The sequence below is a fragment of the Octopus bimaculoides genome, chromosome 23 (genome assembly GCF_046866305.1).
Source record: "Octopus bimaculoides isolate indiv1 chromosome 23, ASM4686630v1, whole genome shotgun sequence".
NCBI classification, from domain to species: domain Eukaryota; kingdom Metazoa; phylum Mollusca; class Cephalopoda; order Octopoda; family Octopodidae; genus Octopus; species Octopus bimaculoides.
Genome location: NC_142950.1, coordinates 32,977,411 through 32,998,672, shown reverse-complemented (window position 1 = coordinate 32,998,672; position 21,262 = coordinate 32,977,411). Strand labels below are relative to the sequence as shown.

The following is a 21,262-nucleotide window of genomic DNA, read 5'->3' as shown; positions in this document are numbered from 1 at the left end:
CGAAAAATTAAATTTAGTTAGAATGGTAAAAAAAAAACTTGAAATAATATTTGTAAGTAAATATTATTACTTTTGTTCCCTAAATACCAATATAATATTTTGTAATATTTTAATATATTAATTTTTAATGAAAAAAAAATCTGAAGTGAAATTAAATTGAGTTAGAATGGAAAACAAAAAGAAAATGAAAGAACTTGAAATACTATTTGCGTAATATTCACAAGCAAATTATCACCTTTCATTTCAATAAATACCAGAAATATATAATTATTTTATATATACATATTATATTTTTAATAGAAATTAAAAAATTAAAATTAATTTGAGTTTAAAGTGGGAAAAATAAATTAAAGAAAAGTTACAATGTTTATTGTAGGTGACAGGAAGTTGGTGGATGTGTGACGTCACGCCGGTACGGTATAGCCAATATGGAGGAGCTATTTGGAAGTGATACCGACAGCGAAGCTCGTATGTTGCTTTTTGTCTCTTTATTGCTTTACTTCACGACATTTCGCTGTACCAGCATCGAATTTAATGTTGGCATATTTGAAAAAAATGTGTCGTCTATGATTTTATTTCCTTCGTGTATGCTTGTTATCGTTTTAACCGTCGTAGTTGTATCCATTTTCTCTTTATCTTTTATTTAATTAACAGCGAGGGAACGAACAAGCATTTTTAAAAGCGGTGGCAGGACCTGTTTAGAAATCGCAGCCACCAAATTTTACTCCAAATCATATCAAACCACCCTGATCATTTTAAAAGAACACAAAAATACACACGCATTTGCTAATGTAACCCTAGATTACTCTATAACCGAATAATAAAACAAACAGGATAGCCATAGCTAGAACCATGGTTCGATGAGAGCTAACGAGGGGCTGAACAACACCAACAGCTCATTCAAATATAGTTTTTATCCTTCCTCATCGTGGGTTTTGTATTTCGGTGGTCTTTCATTTCTTTTCGCATCTGTGAATCGCGTGATTATTACGCCTGGAAGTAACCAATTCTACAAAAACCACATGGGGTCTATGGCATTCTTTGGTTAGAAGCAGCATTCTAACGAAAGAATGCCGGGTCTGTTTTACGTATAGCTGCTGTGATGTTCAGCTGTTATTGAATTTAACGGATCGATCTTAAATATTCCGAAAAATACTCTTGAAATAAACACTGTCTCTTTGCAACTGACAAAACTTAATCAGTTTTTGTTGTTTAGTTAGCCCTGATCGAACACATGATAAAAAGCATTTCAGCTGTAAACATGCTTTTTCTTCGTGCAAGAAGCCTAAGACCATATTCAATCTATCTTCAAAAGCTGTAGGTTGTGATTTGAAAAAGATCTGTTATTATTTCTAGTAGATCGAATACCTACATAGAGGCTCCGTTAGTTTCGAGTGGTGCAAAGTTCTTTTTTGCTTCTCGTTTGGCGAGTAGCATCGTGTCAGCCCTGATCGTTCACGTAGACCTATGATGAAAAGTATTGTGTCTGTGACCATCCTGTCTTTGAATCAGTATGTATCAGACTACAGTATCCAATGTGTCCTTCCATTTCTTTTAAAGATGGTAGGTAAGGCGACAAATTGGCAGAAGTGTTAAAATTTCGGGTGAAATGCTTTTTGCGTCGTGAGTTCAAATGGCGCCGAGGTCAACTTCGTCTCTTTTGACATCGATAAATAAAGTACCATTCTAGGTTAGCTGACTCTAGTTGACAAAGGCTAGCATGAGAGCGATCCATAGTATTCAATTTGATGAGAGTAGTCGATGTCTGATGATGGAGGTAAGGTGTGATTTGAGAAGGATTTGGCTGTTTTTTCTTGCGAGTTGAGTAGGAGCTGGCAACATTTTTGGGACAATGAACCTTATGAGAAATATTGCTTGTCGTAAATGAGATCACACTAGTAAAATCGTAATTTAACAAAGTACACCTTGTATTATATATGCACCAAACAGATTATTAAAAAATGATTGAGAGAAAGTATGAGTGAATGAAGGAAAGAGAATGTGGCATAACTACAGGGTTTTACCCCCCCCCCCAGACTAGTTATGCCGAGAATGTAAATAGTTTAAATTAACGAAGTCGGACCTAAAGATTATATTAGAAAATTTTAGTGAAAACGTATGTTTACATATCGCTTTGTGCCTGTCGTAAATAAAGGACTACAAGTTGCCCATGCATAAAAGAGAGGCTGCCCTCGTTTGTTCGATTAGATAATGTTCAGACCCAGGTGAGTCCAGATTGAGCAGGCCTAAGATCGTAGTAGTTCCAGCCTTGACCATACCAACCGGAGTTTGTTTTTTAATGTATTGTGCATTGAGGGCTAACATTATCCATTGCGTCTTTTTTTGTAAGATAGTAAGGTATGATTTGAGAAAATTTGGCTTCTGTTTTAGCAGGTCAAGCAACTACGTAAGAGTTTGATAGTGATAACGAAATTGTTGTGTATAGTGCTCAGGTGCACTACAACTTATCAAAGGTGCATGTATAGTACATAGAATTATGTACAAATGGCAAGAAGTGAAGTCATGATATACATGTGTGCATGCATATGGAGGTGGGGATATCAGGTGTAGTGTTGGTGAATTTCAGGAAGTATGGGAGTTTTAAAGGATGCTATGTCTCGGCAGCTAACAACTGATGCAGGTAGTTTGTTCCATGCTTCAGCAACTCTGAGTGTGAAAAAATGTTTCTGAAAGTCATGGGAGCTGTGCTGTTTTGTGACTTTGTTGGCATGCCCACATGTGTTAAACACATGGAGCTCAAAAAGGTGCTCAAGGTTTTTGTTAGCACGATGGTTAACAATTTTGTGGGTGTTTACCAAATCAGTTGCCAGATGTCAGAGCTTCCGTGTATCTATGCCCTGGGAAGCAAGGCATTCGGAGGAAATTGGAGAAAAGTTCCAGTTGTACATACACACACACACACAGTGCTTCCAGAATTTTATTGAGTTGGGTGAGCCTTCTCAAAAATCTCATTTTACTAGTCATCTGAGTCCTTTGTCATTTCCTCTGAGAAGTTTGATAGCCTGAGATCAGCCTTCACTTTATCTCATACCCTCTTCTGCAAGCTCCATCCACTTTCAGTGATCAATACTTCTTCACACGACTGTCCTCATTCATATACATCACATGTCCATACCAACGCAGTCTTCTTCTTGCGTACTGCATCTGATTCCTCTTGTGCCTAATTTTCTCTCAGCACATTCGTACTGTGTTGTTTATGCACACACTTAACATTGCACATCAAGCAACATGCTCGCTTCGTTTCTTTCCAGTCTTCAAGACCTGTGTCTCATTACCATACATCATCATAGTGGTGTTGATTAATATTGATAGCTGTGATTTAATGAAGTAGATAACTGATCAGCTTTATTGATACACTAAACACCACTAATACATATGGTGGCTAATGTATTTCACATGGAGATAGAAGAATGTGGTGAGATCAATCAATGAAACTGTTATATGGCCTCATATCTTGGCTTATAAACCCTCTTTTATACATTATACAAACACAAGGCAGCAAGCTGGCAGAATCGTTAAACAATGATGATCTGTGTGTATCTTTGTGATATGTTTGTCCCCAGTTGCTTGACAACTGGTGTTTGTCTGTTTACATCTGCATTTAGCAGTTCAGCAAAAGAGATGACAAAATAAGCACCAGGCTTAAAAATAAGTACTGGAGTTGATTTGGTTAACTAAAACCCTTCAAGGTGGAGCCCCAGCCTGCATGTGTGTGTGTGTGTCTCCTTGTTTTGATGTTACATGATAGTTGTAAACAAGCATCACCATCATAAATGCAGTGTTGTTCATTTCTAGTCTTTTGTGAAAAGTACCACTGGCCATGAGGAAATATTACCATACCTGGAAACAGACGAGGGTTGCAGACAGGAAAGGCGTACAGCCATAGGAGATCTGCTTCAGCAGAATTCTGACCCATGCAGGCATGGAAAAATAGACATTAAATGATGATGATAATGATGCTATGTTTAGCTTTAAGCTTTCCATGATAATTTTTATATAGGCATCTTTTGTGCAGTTATTTTTTTAAAAACTAGCTTAATTAATAATGGAGAATTAGTTATTTTACTTAATGCCTTTAAATTATTGATTATTGAAAAATTAATTGAAATATATGAACTATGTATTTCATTAGAGGCATGAAGTGCTTCGTGTAGAATTTGTTGGGTAATAGATATGTAGTAGTGTGAGGAGTTTAGCTGTACATTGTTCACAGGCAGAGTGTGTTTAGTTGTGGTTTAAACCCAGGTGTATATGGTTCAGTAGAGCTCTGATGATAAAAGGCATTCTGGCTCTTGTGATCATCCATGAACGTCTGACATCTGTTTCCCATGCTGGCATGGATTGGGCAGCCTGACAGGAGCTGGCAAGGCCAAGCACCACACCAAGTTCCAGAGTCTGTTTTGGCTTGGTTTCTATACTTGATGCCCTTCCTAACGCCAACCTCTTAACAGATTGTACTGAATGCTTTTTTACATGGCACCTTGGTTTTAGGATCTCAATTCTGTTGTGGTGAGCAGGTCTTCTCGAGTATAGCAAAGCACCACATATCTGGATCCTCTGTCATCTTCATAAGGCTCAGCGTTTTGAGATCGTCCCATGTTTTCCTAGGTCTCTCTCTTCCATAACTTCCCTCCACTTTAAGTACCACTAAAAAAATTTTTTTTTTTCAAGTGATAATGATTCTGATACAAACTTCTTGCTTTAAAATAATCTAAATTAAAACCTTCCATCAAAAATTTCATGTTTTTCTATGTTCCAAACACCAAACAAAGCACTGTATTTCAACAGAAATATATTTAAAAAAGGGTTAATTTTTCTTCAATGCTAGTTTTTGTTTGTTTGTCTTTTTGTTTTTCTTTTTGTCTTGGACTGTGCAAGTATAGAGTTTAAATTTTATGTGCATTTAATTAATAGTTTGGGGCAAAGGCTTTTGGTTTGTTTTTTTGTCTTATTAGTGCAACCAATACTTTGACAAATAGTTCTTGTTGCCACTTCTAAGACAGTGATGTGTGAATTCTGCAATGTCAAAAACAAAAGTTTAAACCGTTCCAAAATTTGAAGAAAAATAAATAAACAGGCCTTTCTCTGCTCCTTTAATGGAGTAGACATCCAATAGTTCCAAAGTCCCTTGGTAATAAAGGAACCAAAGAAAAACAGAATTTTGAATAATGTAACCTTCAAGAAAATGCTTTCTTTGCAGAACCCTATGAAAATATGCCCATTCATAATAAACAATTTCTAAGTTAGCAAACTGTATACATACATAAAGTGTTTCTATACTGACGGTCTTCTAAACTGTGGTATTCATCTTGAGTAAATATCTCTTATAGTGTTAAAAACGGAAAGATATCAGCTGCAGGTGAAGGTTGCCCAGCATTGGTGGTAAAATGACTGGGTCTCTCCGACAGACGAGCCTCCCGTTGTGTAGAAGAGTAGCAGTCCATAAAGAACAAATAAATTTCCCTCAATACCGCCAAATTCCACTCAGTGGCCATATAGACTCTTGCGCCAGAAACAAAAACCCTAAATTCCTTATATTCCCTTTCTATCAATGTAAAGACAGAATCTCCACACAAGAAAGAATCAACAAGGAGAATCTTTTCATAGAGAAATTCCAACCATTTCTTAACACACATACCCCTCAGTGACCTTATTTATCTAGGAACAGACATAAACTTCCTGTTGAAAAAGAGTTCATAACTCCAACTAAAAACATTTGTCTCCCCTTACACACACTTCCTGTTTTGACACCACATTTCCTGCTTAACACAAACTTTTAACCCTTTTTTTAAACCTAACACAACTCTCAATTCTCATGCATCCTTATTTTTCCAACCATTATATACATGAATTACCATTGAACTTCAAAAGCTCAAAGACAATATAATGTACTGGTATATTTATTTTTTTATATATTATTTTCTTCATTTTGTACTTCTTTGTAAAAAACATTTTCATTCTCCTTCTTCTTGAAAATTTGCTCCACAATGAAAGCCGTTTAGAAATCTTTATTAAAATATGCTTCCAGTTTAGCATTCTGCCTTATTTTTCATTTTCCTATTATTTCTCCACGTGCGATTAACACAACCCCACTATTTACTGACTTATATATATATATATATATATATATATATATATATATATATATATATATATATAGAGAGAGAGAGAGAGAGAGAGAGAGAGAGAGAGAGAGAGAGAGAGAGAGAGAGAGAGAAATTGTTGTTATTATGATTATTATAGATAAGGTTTTAGGTAAAATGCTGAGCAGTATTTCTTCCAGTTTTTTATGTCCTGGGTTCAAATTCTCTTGGAGTCAGCTTTGCCTTTCATCCTTCTGGGGTCAATAAAATAAATACCAGTTAAGCACTGAGCTTGTTGTAAATCAATCAGGCCCTCCCCACAAAAATTTTAGGCCTCATACCTGTAGAAGAAAGAATTATAGATAAGGTGAAGTGGTAGAATCCTTAGCAAGTTGAACAAAAAGCTTAGCTATGTTTCTTCCAACTCTTTACATTCAAGGTTCAAATTTCACCAAGGTTGACTTTACTTTTCATCCTTTCAGAGTCGATAAATTAAGTACCGGATGAGCTCTGAGGTTGATGTAATCAACTAGCCCTTTCCCACAAAAATATTTCAGACCTTGTGCTGAGACTAAAAAGAATTATTATTGGTAGGATTGTTGGAGCATCTGGAAAAATGCCTCAAAGCATTTGTTCCAGCTCTTTACATTCTGAGTTCAAATCCTGCCTAGGCCAACTTTATCCTATCATCCCTCTGGAAATAGTTAAAGTATATTGCCAATCAAGTACTGGGGAGGTTTGTATACTCAACTGTTCCCCTCCACTATTATTATTATTATTATGAATGATAAGAGAAGTTGAGTTTCCAACTCAAAATTAAATTCATTTTTATTTCATAAGAGCAATATAAATAATATATTGTCTCAATAATTTAATTCTACTTCAAAAGTTTAAGTAATTTGCTTGAAAGCTAGCTACTACCATCATTGTATGTTTTTATTATTATTATTATTGTTGTTGTTGTTGTATTTATTTTTTTAGTTTATTTCTTTAATAACTTTAATGAAACAAGTGTGTATATAGATATACAGACACATGTGTGTGTGTGTGTTATCTTGTCATCTTCTCAGACAATACATTTTGTTTCTTTTTGAAACTTTAATATATATTTTGTCTTTAGCTTCTTAAGATACTTTATTGAAGAATTACAACAGAAAATAGAACAAAATGTTTGCACTTTCTCTGTAGTGAAGTGAGAAAGAAATAAAACAAGAAAAATGACTATTTTAGTGAATGAATTTATTGTTTCTACCTTTTAAAACTTTATATTTAGCTTATATAGAAAACAGCGTATTTTATACCATATCGAAAATCAGTTTACATAGATAGCATTTAAAAATTGTATGTTTTACCTTATGTAATAAATATATATATATATATATATATATATATATATATATATATATATATATATATATATATATCACATCAAGAATATATTTACATAGATGGCTTTCAAAACTTTATATTTATCTTATATATAGAAAACATATTATTTTTTTCTTTTTATACCGTTGTCATCATGGCCATTTTACATCTGATTTCCATACTGTCATGTATTGGACAAGTTGTATCTGCTCTCTTAGATGGGCTGGGAGAATCTTGCTCATAAGTTTTATTTGTTGTTTGTAAAGAGAGCCCGTGCCGGTACCATGCAAAATGTGCACCTGTGTTGATGCCACATATAAAGCAGCCTTACTGGTGCCACGTGTAAAGCGCTCCTGCCAATGCAACATAAAGCACCTGTGATCAGACCACATCTATTTTTCCAGCTTGGGAGGGTCTGCGGTCCCTCCTTTCTCCCCGTCCACCAACTAACATATAAAAACACAAGAAGGAAAAACTAGACCTGGTGATTTTAAATTCAAGTTCTACTGAATATATTATTGTTTAGCCCTCCCTACTAAGTCCAACCTGATTGAGGAAACCAGTGATGAAAACAATTTAATTGGCAGAGTGATTAGAACACAGGCAAAAATAGTTTGTAGTATTTGTTTCATCTCTCCGAACTCTAACTTCAAGTACCTCCTGGGTCAATGTTGCCTTTCATCTTTTGTGGGGTGGGATCAATTAAAAAAATTACTGCTCCATGGTAGAGGACAGGCAGAACCATTAGAGTATCAGGCAAGATACCCTGTTGTATTTGTTCCAACACTTAGGATTCTAAGTACTTGGATGGCAGCCCGGGAGACTTAATGTCAGGGAGGTCAGAGTCCTAAGTATGCCATTAACCCTTTTGTTACCATATTCCTGTTGAAACACTGCTTTTTGTTTCAGTAAGTTTTAAAGAAGAATTTATATATGTGGTTTGAGCTAAATTTGACTGTTGTTTCTAGCCTGTCTAGCAACCATGTAGAGCTGTGGTTCTCAACTGGGGTTCATATAGCCCTTGGGGGTTAATATAAGATCTTGTAGTTAAAATTTATGAGCAATAAATTGGTTCTACATCTGCAATGCTCAAAGTATTTTAACATTTATAAAATTCATAATAATATTCAATTTTAGGAATAAGATTTTTTTTTAAACATTGCATGGCTGTGGGAGTCCACCTGAGTAAAATAGGGGTCTGGGTCTGTAAGCAAAAAATGGTTGAGAAGCTCCTTTATTAGCTCCTATGTCTAAGACTACATTATCTAATGTGTCTTTTTTTTTTCTTTAGAGTGTGATTTGAAGGTGATTTAGTTGCTGTTTCTTGTACGTTGGAAGACCATGTAAGAAACTTGGTTTATGTATGTTACAAGTTTAGGTGTGACACATAAACCACATTAAGGGAGATAATTCTGATTTCAATGACCACCCCCACCTTTCCAAATTTTATCCTTCTTTAATTGAATTTTAACCAAATAATGTAGTTCTTTAAAAAGATCATTACATTCAATCTTTTTTTTTCCATGACATTGACGTTTTCCCTGTTCTAATGAGAGGTGGGGGTAAAGCTTAAACATCAAAGCTCAGAGAAAAGTGCAAATTGTATAACTTTAAGGAATCTGATCAAAAGAGCTATTTTTTTATGGCAGGGCTTTATGCTAATTATAACTGAACTATGATTTTAGTATCCACATTTTTATTTGTTTAGTATCCATTTTTACTGACATATTTTATTTTTAGATTTATTAAGTTCCCCCTTTATCATCATTTTCATCATTTCAATATTTAAATATTCCACCATAACAGAGGTTAAGATTGAAAGATTTTTTCTTTCCTTCTTGTTTGATCAAGGATAGTTTAAAATCAACATTTATTCTTGTGATTGGACTCCGTGTGTGTGTGTGTGCATATATTTGCATATATATATATATATATATATATCTGATATATATACATGTATATATGTAGGTAAAAGTATGTATGTATGCATATGTGTATGTACACAGATACATATACACACACGCACGCAATTTGTCAGGTGAGCAGTTTAAAAGTACATTAAAGTAGTAATTTAGTCCCTAATGATGCTGTGATGGATGTTAAAGTTTAGTCACTTTTTAAATATTTGAAGTTGCATAAAAAAAAAAAAAGACAGATATTTTTGTCAGTTATTCAGTTGACGCTTTTTATAAAAAAATATATTTTGACTTTAATTTCTTTGTAAAACTTTTCACTCTAATTCATTCTAATTATAAGGCCAAACATTATGATTGTGTTTAATTTTCATTATTCTAATTATTTACTGTTACAATCCCAATCTTGTTTGATTTATGGCTTGTAATGTTTGTAGGAGTTGACTTTGCCACAAAGGCCGCCCTACTTCAACATTATTTATGACTCATGTTCTGCTTACATGACTTTGGTCATTAAACATAATATAAATGTGAGAATTTATGGGCTGGACCATCTCCTGGTATTGGAAATATTTATGTCTTTTGTCTTATTAAGATGCTGGACTAATGGCCCCTCAGGTCATAAGATTAGATCTTTCACATTTCACTCTGGGGCAGAGTATATTAATTTGCTTGCCTCAATCTATCTAGGAAGAAATATGAGTACCACTTGTATGTTCCATGTTGAGCCATTAACATTTAGGTGAATACCTAGCTGTATACACATCGTTTATTCTAACAACTTTTAAATAACAATAGTCTGCATTTTCAAAAACATTTATCTCTTCAGCTAGTATTTAAAAAAACAAAAATTGTAATCTTCTAATAACATTTCCAAAGAATATTTCATCAGATAAAGGAAAGAAATTAATGTACTTTAACCCTTTTACCACCAACCCTCCTGGGACCACCCTTGGTTCTATAATACACACTCCATGTTTAAAAGTGACCTATGTTAAAAGCTTACATTAAAATTGCATGCAATCTCCTAGAAAATTATGTGAAGGGTATGCATGTCTGTGGAGTGTTCAGCCAGTTGCACATTAATTTCAGGAGTAGGTTGTTCCATTGATCAGATCAACTAGAACCTTCATTGTTGTAACCAATGGAGTGCCATTTATTGTATTGAGTGGCAAAGGCACATGGCCTAGTCATTAGGGTGTCACACTCATGGCTGTAAGATTGTGGTTTCGATTCCCAGACTGAGCAGTGTGTTATGTTTTTGAGCAAATCACTTCATTCCATGCCCTGTTGCTTTGCGATCATTTCAACATCTTGACATGTGATACATTGTGTACCTGTTCAGGCAATGTCGACTTGATGTAGGGAGTGGACTGATGTACCGAACGAATATTTGATCACTATAAACAAATCATTTATACAGGTTATACAGGTTCAGGAAGAAGTTGCAGAACCCTCATCCGTCATTTATGACAGGAAAAATCCACCATTGTGTTTAATACAGAGTCGTTATGCATTTATTAACCACAAAACCTAATCAGGGTTTTGTTACAAATATGAAAAGTTTCATCATTATCAGTGACGGCGAAAGACCTTTCAGAGTGACTTTCTAATTCACTTTATGCTTGTTTCCCAACTGACATTAATTAATTGCCAATTATATAAATTAAATTATTAAATGTAATTATATAAAGAGGCAGAAATACTGCACTTTGGACACTTTTCTACTGGTTTGTGTATATTGTTCTATTTTTGTATTTAACGAAATATATTGCTCAAGATGGCCTATTCTTATGTAAGATGATATGGTGCAATTAGTGAGAAATTTGGCTGCTATTTATAACAGGTCAAGTTATGGTGTATGAGTTGCTTAGGGAAAGTAAAGTAGATGATATACATACATATGTATGTATATATTATCTTGTCCTTTTGTATATATAGGACTATATTTTCTAATGTGTCCTTTACTAATTTCACTCTTTAGCATTCAGATTACTCTACTCTGTCAAATGTAAAGCTTATTTATTCACATTGTTTTGAATTGATTATTACCCCTGCCTTAACGAAGGCGGGGCTATTGTTTTCAGTTGCGTTTGTTTGCTTGTCTGTGGACAAGATATCTCAAGAACTGCTGGATGGATTTGGATGAAACTTTCAGAGATGTTTGGCCTCATGACTGGCATGAACTGATTAGATTTTGGGATTGATCCAGTACGGGACAAGGATTCAGGATTATTTGTTATATTTACTTTACTTTACATGATTACGATCTTATGTTAACTTTCAAGTCTTTTCAATTATCTCTCTTTAGGCTGTAAATATTTTCAATGGTGAATTTGTTAACTTTGGCTTGTATTAGATAGATAAAGATAAACTACTTATTACTGTTACTAAATTTTCTACAGCCACCTTCACATTCCCTGTCTACCATTGGGGTCAATCAGGTACCGGACAAGGATTCTGGATTATTTTTTCCAGTGTTTTTACTTAATGTTTGAGAGCGGTCGGATTCAGTTTTAGTATTCTAGTTTGTGAGAGCAGTTGAGATTATTTCAGATGTTCTCATTTTAAAAATCATCTCTGGCTAATCATTGAGAGAATGTTGGTGTTGCCTTGACAGAAGTTTGTGCTCTCTGAGTGCTCTTTATTTTTAGAATGACATTGTAGGGTATATGTGAGAGGGCAGATCTGGTTGGTTTGAACATAAAACAAGAATATTTGGGTCAGATATTGCCAATTTAAATGCTACAAGGTTGAGGTGGTAGGTTGGTTTGAGGAATGTGTGGCTGCTATTTCTAGCAGGTTGGAATACTCAACCGTTTATATTTTAATACAATGTGTAGATAATCCTGTTCATTGAACAAATGGAAACCTTCAACGAAACCGATATACTGATGCAAAATCCATTCATTGGAAAAACCACTCGACCATAGGGAAAATAGATGCAAAAATTATACAAATGTAAAATACCATGAAATAATTTTTCTTATATTATCTCCCTCTCCCCCCTCTCTCTCTCTCTCTCTCTCTCTCTCTCTCTCTCTTTTCCCTATTAATAACATGTAACAATCAATACTGCCATCGTGCTGGTTTAAAGTCTACATTTTCATGCTGGCATGGTTTGTGTGAATTTCTAGAACACCTTATCTCTCTGTTTATCTTCTTACCTTGATCTGTGGCACCAAATTCTTCACACCAGACTTTGTCCGTGAAATTTAGCCTACTTCTGCATAGTTATCATTTGCCGAAGCAGACTTTCCTAGAAATAGCTCCAAGACTGATCTAAATCATTGCAAGAAGATCGCCATATCTAAACTAGACTACTGAGCTCTCTCTCTCTCTCTCTCTCTCTCTCTCTCTCTCTCTCTCTCTCTCTCTCTCTCTCTCTCTCTCTTTCTATATATATATCCTTCTATCTCTTCTCCCCCATCTCTCTCTCCTCTCTTCCTCTCTCTCTCTTGTTAGGCCATCATAAATACTTTTGAGATTCCTGTTTAGCCCCAGGCTGCTTCTGATCAAGCAAACTTACTGTGATCAAAGGTATTCTATCCATGACCAACCCATTTTAAATGAGTATATGTCTGTGTGTATCAGATTATTCTGTCAAATATAATGTTTGTTTCATTTATATTATTTTTAATTAATCATGCATTATCTTGTAATTTAGAGACGTTGATGATGTGATTGTTTAGTTTTAGAATGACATTGTAGGGTTGAGGTGCGAGGCCAGATCCGACCAGTTTCAACATAAAACAGGTTAAATATTTCGGCCTGATATGGCCTGTTTGATTGCTAAAAGGTTAAAGAACACAATGAGAGGTTCAGTTGCTATTTCTAGGAAGTTGAACGATCGTGTGGAGACTCCTTCAGCTTGAGACTCCCAACAGGGTTTTGGTGATGATTAGGTAACAAAATTAACAGAATCACTGGTGTGCGGGATAAAATACTTTGTGACATTTAAGAATGTGTTTTTCGCATTCTGGGTTTAAATCCAGTCAAAAGTAACTTTGCATTTCATTCTCCTGGGGTTAATAAAGTAAAGCACCAGTCAAGTTTTTTGTCAATTTAGTTTCTTTTATTGGATTGTGGTCATGCTGGGGCATTGCCTTAAAGGATTTAGTCAAATAAATCAACCCCGGTGCTTTTTTTTTAAGCCTGGTATTCTACCAGTCTCTTTTGCTGAACTGCTAAGTTATGGGGACATAACCAACCTAACACTGGCTGTCAAGCAGTGCAGGTTAGACAAACGCAAACACACGTACACATAGATATATATACAATGAGCTTTCAGCTTCTGTCTACCATATCTACTCACAAGGTTTTGAATATCCCAGGGCTATAATACAAACACCTGCCCAAGGTGCAGTGCAGTGCAGTGGGATTGAACCCAGACTACATGTTGGGAAGCAAACTTCTCAACCAAAAAGCCATGCTTATTCATTTTCCAAACTACATAATTTCACACCTATGTTTGTGATCATTTCATAAAAGAAAATTAAAAATTAGCTTCATTTTATGTCCCTTTTATTTTTCACCGTGTTAGCATAACAGATAGAATTATTTTGGGGTTATTTTTAAGAAAGCTTATCACCTTATCTTTGTATGAATTATTTAATTTATTCAATTTTTTTAGAAAATTTATTCAATCCATAAAATCATAAAATATCCATTTAGTTTGAGTGATCTCATCTTCATTGAAAATGTATGCCAACTAAAGATAGAGTTAATAAATAACATTTTATTGCTAATCTTTTTAACATTAAAAAAATTATTGGCAACCAGCTTGAATTTCATATCCAAGTAGCACTATATTTAATTTCTTCTCTTCACTTGTTTACCAGCCATATATGCAAATTACTTTGGCAATGAGCAAGGCAACAAGAGAGCCTCTATGAGCTCATTCATTTGCTAGAAATAGCTACCTAATCTCCATCAGTTCACACTCTATATCAGTGGTTCTCAGCTGGGGTCCATATGGCCCCTGAGGGTCCACGTAAGATTTTCAGGGATCCGCATAGCAAAATAGTAAATTTGGCAGCCACAACACTATTTTAAGGACCCCCAGAAAAATTTTGCCTTAGATGTATATATTACAAGAAACAGCTAGGTTTCTCTCCCAAACATTTTACATAGTTCAACCTATACAAGCTAATGTGTGAAAAACTAAATAGGAATTTTGAAAGAAGTTTCTATAAAACTAGTTCTCAAACATCAAATGGCTTTGGGGGGGGGGTCTACTAGAATAAAATAGTAATCAAAGGGGTCCATAGATAAAAAAAATGGTTGAGAACCCCTGCTCTATATCATTGGTTCTCAGCTGGGGTCCATACAAGATTTTTAGGGGTCCACACAAAGTAAGCAATTGGGGATCTACAATAAGTATTCTAAGGGCCCCTGGGAAAATGTTGCTTTACATGTATGTATCATTATGTATTGCAAGAAACAGCTTGGGGTGAAAAACAAAATAGGAATTTTGCAAGAAGTTTCTATAGAACTAGTTTTTAAACAGAGAATGGATTTGAGGGCCCACCAGAATAAAATAGTAATCAAAGGGGTCCACAGACAAAAAATGGTTGAAAACCCCTGCTCTCTATCTTAAAATGATGGGGTGAGTAGCATGTTTATCCAGGATAATTTAGAACTAGATTACTTGAACCCTTTAGCATTCAAATTACTCTCTGTCTATTATAATCCTTATTTATTTACATTGTTTTGAATTAATCCTGCAATATCTTGTGTTGGGATTTCAATGATGTGTTTTATATATTTTTAGAGTGACATTGTAGGGTAGGTGAGAAAAGCCGGACCTGGCCGGTTTAAACATAAAACAGGTAGAATATTTAGGCATTCTCTGAAATTGATGGCCTTGTATCAAAATTTGAAACCATCGAGCACAGACAAGCACATTTTTTTTACAAATGTAGCATTCAAGAGTGAAGACTGTGCTCATGTGGACACGTGATGGATGTGCATGAATAATGGTTAAACCTGTTTTCAAAAATGTATTCAAATTTAATGAGTAACTTTCTATTTTCATTTCATGTCAGAACTCACAATCTTCCTTTATATACCTATTAATGAAGGAGTTATTTTACAGAATCTCAACAAATTCTTCTTTGTTTTAAAATAAACAAATACAAACCAACTAATTAATAGATAAACCATGTTGTTCATTAGAAGCATGCTCATGAATGGGTTAGACTTTCCCATAAAATAATGCATGTTCAGATTATAAATGTAAATCAAATTTCTTCAAAATAAATGGACATTTTTAAGTAAACTTGTTCAGAAAATAAATTGGATATTCTTGGAAAGGTTTCATTAAATAACTTCAATTCTCTGCATATAAATTAGTCAAAACTACCCATTTCCATTTCGGAATCAGCTCTTAAATTTTTGGATGGTCTCTTGAGGATTCTCCTGCTGAAAGCCAAGACTGCTTTGCATTTGAAACTAGTACACACACACACACTCACTGTTCAATTTCTCGATTAAAATATCAATAAATTATACATTTTTTTTAACCAACATTTTTTTCCTGTTTTGAGAATCATAGAGAATTAACTTCAAGAGATAAAATGGTGTTGCTCTTCTAAATATAGATTTGTTAAAAAAAAATTTTGGAAGAGAAAATGTTCAAGTCTCAAATATATTTTATATAGGAAAGAGTAATAGAAATATGTATGTATCAGATAATGCAGGATCCCATATATCTATATAATACAAGAATGCTGGTAGACTGCAAGATCATAGCTCTCATGTACAAGTATGTATGTATGTGTGTGTATATATATGTGGGAAGCTGCTTTATTGTGTACATATTGGTAGATAAATAGATGGGTATAGATAGACAGATGTAAAGCTAGATGATACAGATTGTCCTATATCTGAAATAGAGGCCATGCTGGTTTGAATGTGATTTATCGTCCTCAAAATCATGGCTTCTATCTCATCTGTTGGCAATATAATCAAGCCTGTGTGGAAAACTGTATATGGTTGCTTGACTTGCTAGAAATAGCAGTCAAATCTCTGTGTAGTCTTTATCATAAACAAGGGCACATTAAATAATGTTCTGTATTTACACTGGCTGTACGAAATGGAGTGGTTTGTCGATCAGGATGCACTTGGTTTAACATCAACTAAAGCAATAAGCTAATGAGAGTCTCTGTGGTTAATGAACCTAAGAGAATTAACCACTAAATTTCCCTGAAAATCATCCTCAAAGAAGACCAAATTGAATAATGTAGTCCTACATATGTCAGAAAATAAGGTTGGTTGGTCATAGTTGGAACACCATTGATCATAAGTCTGTTGGATCAGAGTTAACATGGGTTATTAACACTAATAACATACACATTTATCTATCGACTTCAATGAAATGGTAATTAAATAACAATTTGATTCGACATTAATAATGACATCCGTGTAATAAAAAAAAAAAAAACCAACACATTTTCACATCATGCAAATATCTAAATATGCATAACTGAATAGATAAAATGGTGATAAAAAATATAGTTCCGTTATCTCAGTAGTATTAATTTTGCCATTTATTCCTCTATTCATTCCATTCATCTTCTCCACCCATTATTACTGGGAGGACCGTGGGAGTAGAATATTCAGGCACCTCCCCCTCAGGGTCCTATCAGAAGCAACCCCCATTAGACTTTCCGGCTAGATTCCCAAGCATGACCAACTGAGATTATGGATGAGATTCAACCATTTCATTCTTGGTCTACCCCTGGGTCTCCTCCCAGTTGGATCCTCCATCCTGCAATTCTTTCCTTCAGTTCTTACCCCATGTCTGTCGTACCAGAGTTGTGACCTCTCAATGGAAAGACACCCTGATCTCTGAGCTATGTATTCTTCATGTAACATTTCTCCAGAGATTCTTCAGAGCAACCTCATTTCAGATGCTTATATTTGTAATTGTACTCTTACGGTCAGTCATTACCCAGCATTCACAACAGCTAGAAATAAGTGTAAGAGAGCTGTCTTATACACATATAAATGTATATATATATGTATATATTTTTGTACTAAAATTTTTTAAAATTATATATGTATATACACGCGCACACATAGGTATGTCATATTTCCATTTGTTGTCTTTTTATTTAATCTTGAATATATATATATATATATATATATATATATATATATATATATATATATATATACACACACACATATACATGAGAGGCTTCTTTTGGTTTCCAACTGCCAAATCAACTTGCAAGGCCCAGGGTTATAGAAGACATTTACCCAAGATGTCACACAGTCCACACAGTGTGACTGAACCCAGAATCATGCGGTTGGGAAGCAAACAAGCAGATGATTTATTTTTTTTATACTGTTTCACAATTGCAGAAATGGGATTCTAGATTATGTCCACCATTTCACAGTTCTGCTTCTGGTTAGGAACCTAAATCCAACATGGAGGCGATTTAGACAACTCTCTTAAACTGTCTGGCTGGCATTCTGTCAGTTATGACAAGTGTTTCAGTTGATCCAATCAACAGAACAGCTTGCTCGTAATATTAATGTGCAAGCAACTCAGCAAGATGCAGAATGTGACGAGGCTAGCCCTGTGAATTACTAATACAACACATTTTTGCCAGCTGAGTGGACTGGAGCGACATGAAATAAAAAGTGTCTTGCTCAAGGGCACAACATGCCACCAGGAATCCAACTCATGACCTTCACCACTAAGCTTCATGCCTTCACAAGATTCAGTAAAGAATGCACTGGAGGATATAATCTCTGATAGATTCTGTGTAAAAGTCAGATTAGTTCTGACAAAAGTGTCTTTGTCATAAATTTGCTCTCTATGGCTAATTCAGGGTTAACAACAGCAACAACCAGTATTGTTTCGTTCAGTCTTTCTCTCTCCATCCCCCACAGAAACTAATCATTTGTCTTGTGGAAAAAAAATCAATATTTCTGTACAGATGTCAAATTCTCATTCAAACACTGGTTACTGTTTCAAATATAAAAATGTAATAATTAACTCTTCAATTTTGATTGAGATTTTAAAATACGAACACTTTATTCTGGTGTGTGTGTGTGTGTCTCTCTCTCTCTCGTTAATCTTAGAAATGTGAAAACGAAGATCACGAAAGAGTAAAACTTCCTGGGTTCACTTAATAATTGAAAATTCTTGTCACATTGATTTTGCTGTAGCTTAAGCGCTCTTAAGAACTACAGTCTTCAGTTGCTCTGTGTTTTAAAACTTAAAAAAATAACTAGAAAATGCTTGATTTACGAGGGTGTGCTGAAAAGTTCTTGGCTTTGGGTAATAGAAAATACAGGAGGATCAGTTAATTATGATTTTATCGAATATATTACCTTCTCAGATTCACACACTTATTGCAGGAGCCCTCCAGTTTTTCTAAGCCCTGTAAAAGAACTCAGAAGGTTGTGCCTCCAGCCAGGCCTTTCGTAATACCCTTAAAGCCAGGAAATGAAGTGTTTTGTTCAAGAACACAGCATACTGCCAGTCTGGGAATTGAAACCACAATTTTGTGATCATTAGTGCAACACACTAACCACTCAACCATGTGCAATCACAAATTATTATATAATGCATTAAAATTCCCATTTTCACAGATACTAATTTGACAGCTTTCTACATTGAAAATTAACTAAATTAGATTGAAGAGTTTCCATGAAAGAGGATCTGGTTGAAGCAATTTTGTTCCTATCAACAGATTTTGGATTCAGACTTTTGATTCAACCCTGTTCTATAGATATGTTTCTTTAATAGTTTTTACACGCTTTTACAATATAATTTACATTTCATTTAGCCATTTCACTATGTAATTAAATTTCAGTTATTTCAGTAATGATATTAGATATCTACCAAAAAAATAGAATTGGTATTTTCTGCAACTCTCATTGTCTCAAACTTGAAATATCTTGATAAAAAAAATACTTTCAGTTAAGGGTAATCAAATTTTGATTGAATATATTTGATTTCCATTAATAAATAGGTTAATGTAAAATTTCATATTTACATTTTTACACACTTAGAATTGCTGAAGTATGGAATAAATTACCTCCATCAGTTGTCAGCTGTTGAGACCACTACAACCTTGAAAACTGCCATGCTCCCCGAAATTCACCACCAGTACACCTGATGCTCCCTATCCCCATTTCTTCTTCCTCCTTTTTTTTTTATTTTAAGACTTTCTCACTGTTTAAATTTCATGGTTATTCCAGTAATGATTTTAAATACCTACCAAAAAAATAACATTGGTATTTTTTGAATTCAGTGTGTCTAGAAAATAAGTGCAACAGTCATGGTTGGAATGTCTTTAATCAAAGGTTTGATAAGGTTCCTTAATCATTTCACTGTAAAATCAAATTTCATGGTTATTCGAGTAATAATGTTAAATGTCTGATAAGAAACAGAATTGGTATTTTCTGCAAGTCGTGTTGCCTCAATTAACCTGACATATCTCAACAAAAATTAGTTTCAAACATGACATTCCTCAACAAAAGATAGATTGGTGAATAAAACTGCTCTCTGCAGTTAAGGGCGGTGAAAGTTTTGGGTGGACATATCTGATTTTTGCAGTAAAAGGGTTAAAATAAAAATAGGAGACATTGGATCATGTGGTCTTGAATTCAGTGTAACTAGTAAAAAAAGTAGGACAGTCATGGTTGAGTGTCTTTGATCACAGGTTTGACAAGGTCCCTTAACCCTTTCACTGTGAAATTAAATTACCTGTTTATGCCAGTAATGATGTTAAATATCTTTTTTAAAAAATCAGGATTGGTATTTTCTGCAAGTCATGTTGCCACAATAAATTTGCCATATCTTAAGAGAAAATAGTTCCAACCATGACATTCCCCAACAAAAGATAGATTGGTGTATGGAACCGCTTTCCACTGTTAAGGGTAATGAAATTTTGAGTGGATATATCTGATTTCTGCAGCAAAAGGGTTAAGCAATAATTTGGAATTGTTTTAGTTTATAGTTCTAAAAACTTGTCGCCTCCTCTTCTTTGGTTTCCATTTCCTAATTGTTTACCTTCCTGTAACCCTTTATAATAATCCAAAAGAAAAAAAAAAGCAGAAAAATCTCATTAACACCTCTTGCAAAACTGTCAGCACACTTCAAAACTTGTTGCTATGGTTCCCTTTAAGGGAGTCGTTCAGTAAACAGGATTTTAAATTATTAATTTACTATCTTTCCTTTTTATCAAAACAAAAAAAAAAGGCTCTTTTCTGTTTTCTTTCAAATAATTCCATCTCATATTATTTGTGTATAGTTTTTTTTTTTCATATATATTTTTTTGATTCTTTTTTTTTTTTTTTTATCAACAGCTTTTTGTCTTGAAAAAAAAATACCTCCTCCGGCAATATTAAATATTCCTTGCATTTGTTATTACGGATGAAGCAGGCTTGTGTGCTTTCACTGATAAAGCAGTTGACTTGTGTGTTTGGAGGAGGAGGAGGAGGAGGTGATTGAGTACAAGGAGGGTTAAGTTAGTTCAATGTAATCAATATATATTTTGTTGTTCTTTTAGCTTTTGTAGTGCTTGAAACAGTTCTGGATGAGTGAGTGGATGGAGATTGGATGGTAAAAATATTGTACAGAGGAATGTGTCAATTATGACAATTAAGAGGAACTCTCCACCTACCCCGCCTTCCTTTCCTCCCCTCCCCTCCCCTCCCCTATCCTTCTGAACCTTCCTGAAGCATTGATTAATGGATTAGAATACTATCACTAGAAATTCTCAAAAAAAAAAATAGATGTGACCTAACAGCTGTATGCCCTGCTCTGGTCTAGCAGTTGTTCTGTACCATAGGATTTACCAGATAAAAGTCATTCAGTGTATTTTTAAGGCAGTATTTTCGGAGGATTTTAAA

At 34.4% G+C, this 21,262-nt stretch overlaps 1 protein-coding gene across 1 annotated transcript in view; it reads left to right on the top strand.

Annotated features, from left to right (window-relative positions):
• Positions 1-414: 414 nt before the first annotated feature.
• The window catches only part of LOC106873747 (uncharacterized), a 40,351-nt gene continuing 19,503 nt past the window's right edge, over positions 415-21,262 (top strand). The window contains exon 1 of the mRNA XM_014921244.3: positions 415-468. Coding sequence (XP_014776730.2) covers positions 429-468 — 40 coding nt within the window. The 5' untranslated portion in view covers positions 415-428. The remainder of the gene's footprint in view (positions 469-21,262) is intronic.